We start from the raw sequence: 5,142 nt of genomic DNA, 5'->3' as shown, positions 1-5,142 counted from the left end.
GAAATGCTTATGTAATCTCTACTGCACATATGTGTGACTTGAGAGGATACATGGCATAGGCAATTGAACTCGTTTACTTGGTTTTGGCTTAGGTGCCCAATTATTTTCAATATTGTGATTTTTGAGACGAACTTGATTGAAAATGATCATTGAGGGCCAATTACTTATGAACCCTCTATGATTAGATTGATATGATTATGAGATGATGTATGAATGGTTGTTAGGTGATGAATATGATGTTTGTGATCATATGTTGTAATTGTTCTTTTATTTGGAATGTAAGGAACTATGTGGAGATATGAACTATATGATATAGTTGAATGATGATTATAGCCGTTGACTTATAGCCGTTGATTATAGCCGTTGAATTGTTGTGAACATATGCATAGTGAATTGAGTCATATGTTCATGCATCATATGTCGTGTCGGATGTTATATCCATATTGCCGTTGACTATAGCCGTTGATAATGATGTTTTTGTTGCATCATGGATGACGACCTTGAGGAAAATTGGTACCACATGCATCTAGATGAGTCTAGAGCCATTGCATACTTGTTGGTGAATTGAAATACATTTGAGTTGCGAATGATGATTGAATTTGTTAATTATTGATTAAGATGGTTGATTTTGTGATGTGTGTATGATACACTTGTGGATATGAATTTGAGATGTTGATATTGAATGATGTGAATGTTAAGAATACTTGTGAATACGTGTGTAGTTTGTTATCCATCATTCTTAAGTGTATCTTTCATTCTCAAAGTTTCTTGTTAATTTTAAGTGGATTATGATGATGTAACGCTAACCCTCAGTGGTTTACCACCTACCTTTCCGTATGGACGGGTAGATGGAGTGCAGGATGCTTAGTTGTTGCTTGTTAATGCCGAGGAGTGGAGTTCCTCTTTTTCATGCAAGTGTCAAGATTAGAGCTCTGATCTAGGATAGTCTTTGCTTGTTGTTTATTTGACTTTGTATTTCGGAGTTGTTGAGATATTCTGTTATTTGAGATTTGGATGATACATTTGTATTTAGTTTGGAGATCCAGAGATTGTTTATGAATTATATGTTGTTCCGCTGCTATGTGGTATTACATGATCCTTATGCATGTATGAATTGTGGTTATTCGGAGACGTAACATCTATTTCTAGAATATTTCTGATGTATTCGCGCGTTTTACCGCTTAATAGAAATAGGGTGTTACAAGGCCTTGGCTTCAGTAACATGCCCATTATCTTCCTCAGGGTCAGGGGGAGGAGTGATCAGCCCATCTTGCACTTCACTGAGGGGATGAATTCCTTCGACGTTCAGCTCTATGCCCGGGTTCACCACCTTCAGCTGAGCCACCGCCCGATCGAAACCAAGCTTGACGGTGTCCACCAAGCTTCCTTCCAGCGCACCAATCCTGTCCACAAGACCAGCACGCCGCAGGATGTAACGCCCGTCGTAAATTATTTAGAAATATATATATATATTTATATGATTTATGAATTTAAGTGATTTATGAGGTTTACGTGATTTTATGAGAGATATATGATTTATCTGAAAATTATGTGATATATGCGATGTTATGACTTTTAGAGATGTTATGAGGCGTTGAGACTTATTTTATTATTTAATAAAATAAGATATGAAAATAAAATAAAAATATTAAGAAGTGGGGCTCTGTTGTGAGATGAGTAAGTTAGTGGTGAGAAGAGTAATACAAGTGTTATAAATAGAGGGTTAGGTTGAGAGAATAAGTTTTAGAACGTACGTGAAACGCTTTTGGAGAAAAAGGGAGAAAAGTCAAGAGAAGAGGAGAAACAAGAGAGGGCTGCGATTTCTGCATATTAAGGTAAGGGTGAGACTAACTTTCAATATTATTAAGGGTATAATTCTGTAGAATGAATTTAGCATGATTAGGTTGAGTTTTGGTGAGAATTGGGAATTAGGTTTAAGACCGATTTTGATGATTGAAGCATGAAAAGATGTTAGATTGATGCAAAATTAGTGTACAGACCTTAGATATTACCTAGGATGATAATTAGATGCTTTCAACCATGATAATTTGAAGATAGGTGAAAAGTTGTAATTTTTAGGTTTCTGGCCGTACTGACATTCATCGCTCGCAACTGCGAGCTAGGAACCAGAGCTCGCCACTGCGAGCAATACAACTCGCAACTGCGAGTGACCTGTAAGCTCGCCATTGCGAGCAGAATAGCTCGCCATTGCGAGCAAGGACTTTAGGAATCCCAGAATGCAAGCTTTGCTCGCCGTTGCGGCAAAGTTACTCGCCACTGCGAGTTAGGCTGTTAGTTGCCCCAAATTGTCCGATGCGATCCTTTTCGCACGTGTAGTCATGAGTTGATCTTAGAAGTAAGAAAGAGAGTTGTTTAGGATACTTTCAGAAGTTCCAGAAGTCTGTTTAGGTGACTGAGATTAGTAGTGATGATGTATAAGTGTTATTTATGATGCTTTATGATGATAGATTGATATGATTCATTCTCTTTTATGTTGATATGTTATTTAAACACTGTTATGTGCGGTAAATGTTGTTGGTTGCTGCGTTTAATTGTTAATGTCTTGAAGTCGCATGAGTCGGTCTAAGTTGCAAGAATTTAAGAAGTTGTCTATGATTATGGAGTTGTATAAGATGTTCACGTTGTTGCATTTAGCGTTCTGTCGTTGCATAGTCAGTGATGGGGGCTTAATGCCTGACAGGTCCTTTGTGACCTTGGCGATGGGGGCTTAATGCCCGACAGGTCCTTTGTGACCTTAGCGATGAGGGCTTAATACCCGACAGGTCCAAATATGACCTTAGCGAGGGGGGCTTAATGCCCTGATGGTACCACATGCATATTGAAGTTGTCCAAGATGTTGTTGTTTAAGATGAGGAGTTGTGTTGCATTGTAGAGTCGTCATAACATGAAATAAATGATGATTGCTTAAGATGTTGTTGTCGTTTTAGATGATGTTGAAGTTTATGATGTTCTGATGATGATATTTGATGATGATATTGGTATTATGCTAAGTGATAGATGTTATGATGTTTTATGTTGTTAAATGCATTTTAATGAATTATATGCTTAATTTATTGACTATGAAATCTCACCCCTTCTGTTGTAATGTTGCCCTTACGTTGGTAACGCGCAGGTAACCAGGACTAGCTGTGGTTCGTGTCTAGGTGCTCTGATACGTAATGGGATGGGGCTTGCTTTCTTATCTATTCCTTACGTGTCTTTTCTGAATAAATGTTGAACCAAAGTTTTATGAAGGCCTGCGTGCCAAGACTTTTAGTATGTTGAAATATTTTCCGCTGCATGATTATAGATTTTGACGTTGAATCTTGAAAGATAATTATTATTATCTATTTTGTGGTTTTAAAGAAGTATGTGACATTCCGTTTGTGATTTAAATACTCTGATTTATGATGAAATTTTCAAGTTGGTTAAACGGGGTGTTACACAGGACAGCAAGGTCTTCCGTCTCGTCCTCTCCAGGGAGGTCCGCCTTCTTCAGAGCTTCCTCTAAAGACGCCTTCTCCTCAGCCAGCTTCTGGGAGGAATTGGTTGCTTGCTCAAGAGCAACCGGAGCCCCTGACAACTGCTCCTTCAGGACAGCAAGTTGACGGTCACGCACCTCAGCGACAAACCTCTTCCTCCTTTGATCCTCCTCGAGGGCAGCAACCTTAGCGGCCAAAGCATCCCTCTCCTGCACCAAAGCATCGACCCGGACTTCACTCTCCAGCGAAGCGTTGTTCAGGGCAGCGGCGACCTCCAATGCCTTCATAGTAGCAATAACCCCGTCAGTTATCGCCTTACTCCGGCCAGCTGGACCTAGGTCTTGGATGATTTTCAGCTCAGGATCATCCAAGAAAAGGGTCGACTGGGGGCCGCACAGCTCCGCACTAGCTCAATTGGTAGTGAGAATGCATTGAAGTAGTACTTAACCCCAGGTACTAGGTTCGATTCCCACGGGAGGCAAAAACACTACTATAGGGGGAGGGGGTAGTGATTAAGCTTGTGAGTAACAGTGTCGGGGGGTACAGTGCCTAGCCGGGACCCGCCTGGGCTGTTACACGAGTTTCTTCGGGTCTGTGGTGCAAATTTTGCAATTTTGACCCAAAACTCGTCCAATTCGATCCTGCAATGCACTATGAACATCCAGCAACTTATATATCATTATAAAACGTCTTTCATGGCAATTTTAACATGAACAAAGCAAGATCAAAGGCAAGGGTACAAAATCTTATTTTTCTAAACTTAACTTATTTCATGTTTTCTTTGCAAAATTAAGCACATAATCCCAAAGGTAGGTTCTATCTAAGAACTCATATGATGATTGTAGCATCTTCAGGTCTCAACATCAACCTTTCTCCAATCCAAACCCTAGCTTGGTCCTCTTACATCATAGCTCAAACCATTCCAATCTTGAGGTTTTCTTGCAATTTAAGGCACCTTAATCCATGTTTGTTCATCAATTGCATAAAACTTGGAAGCTTGTTGGAAATAGATTGAGGAATGGGGGCGCCATCTAGAGAGAAGGAGGAGAGAAAATCTTTTCTCAAACCTAGAGAGAGATAGAGTAATGGAAAATGAAGATTTTGGCCCCAAAATCACTTATATACCTCTTTGCGTGCAAGTACCAGAATGCCCTTCGTCTTAACCGTTTTATCTTGACACTGATATGTAAGTCCTTACTTGACTAATATTACATAATAATATCTTCCGTCGTTCTTACTTTCCGTAACATTAATCCTCTGGCACGATCGACTGGTAATATTCCGGTACTGACAAGCGGAATATTACACTCTACCCCCCTTAAAGAAATTTTGTCCTCGAAATTTAGAGATCATCTACCAATCGCTGCGACTAAAACCTGCCTTCTTTGGTTTCAGTTATATAAAGTCTGATCAAACTCACTCCGAAGAGTTCGAAACATACTTTCCTCATCAATACATGTAATTCTTCCTCTTTCTTATTCTGCATATAATTGAATATGGTCTCTTGAATCTTACTATCTTTATAAAAAATCACAGAATTGTCTTAGAACATCGTGTTTGAAACACGCTCTTACTACAAGTGGACTGGTTGTCTTGAATCCATAACTTATCTACTGAGCATAACCATGCATCTAGGAAACCTTTCATTATCTAAAAACAC

At 39.4% G+C, this 5,142-nt stretch overlaps 1 protein-coding gene across 1 annotated transcript; it reads right to left on the bottom strand.

Moving 5' to 3' along the window:
* Positions 1-1,198: 1,198 nt before the first annotated feature.
* Positions 1,199-3,769, bottom strand: LOC146905608 (uncharacterized). The gene is made up of 2 exons (XM_085728585.1): positions 3,447-3,769; positions 1,199-1,403 (listed from the first exon to the last, which is right to left on the bottom strand). The coding sequence occupies exons 1-2, from the start codon at positions 3,767-3,769 to the stop codon at positions 1,199-1,201; spliced, it is 528 nt and encodes a 175-aa protein (XP_085584711.1).
* Positions 3,770-5,142: the final 1,373 nt, after the last annotated feature.

Source organism: Medicago sativa, chromosome 7, assembly GCF_051527215.1.
Source record: "Medicago sativa cultivar Bolivia chromosome 7, Bolivia_mono, whole genome shotgun sequence".
Taxonomy (NCBI): Eukaryota; Viridiplantae; Streptophyta; class Magnoliopsida; order Fabales; family Fabaceae; genus Medicago; species Medicago sativa.
This window is presented reverse-complemented; position numbering and strand designations above follow the sequence as displayed.

Bases quoted from the DNA above. Each gene is read 5' to 3' on its own strand.
- LOC146905608 (XM_085728585.1), bottom strand. From the start codon at position 3,769: ATGAAGGCATTGGAGGTCGCCGCTGCCCTGAACAACGCTTCGCTGGAG. The intron at 1,404-3,446 runs GTGTAACACCCC...TCTTGTGGACAG, and splicing joins ACGGAAGACCTTGCTGTCCT to GATTGGTGCGCTGGAAGGAA.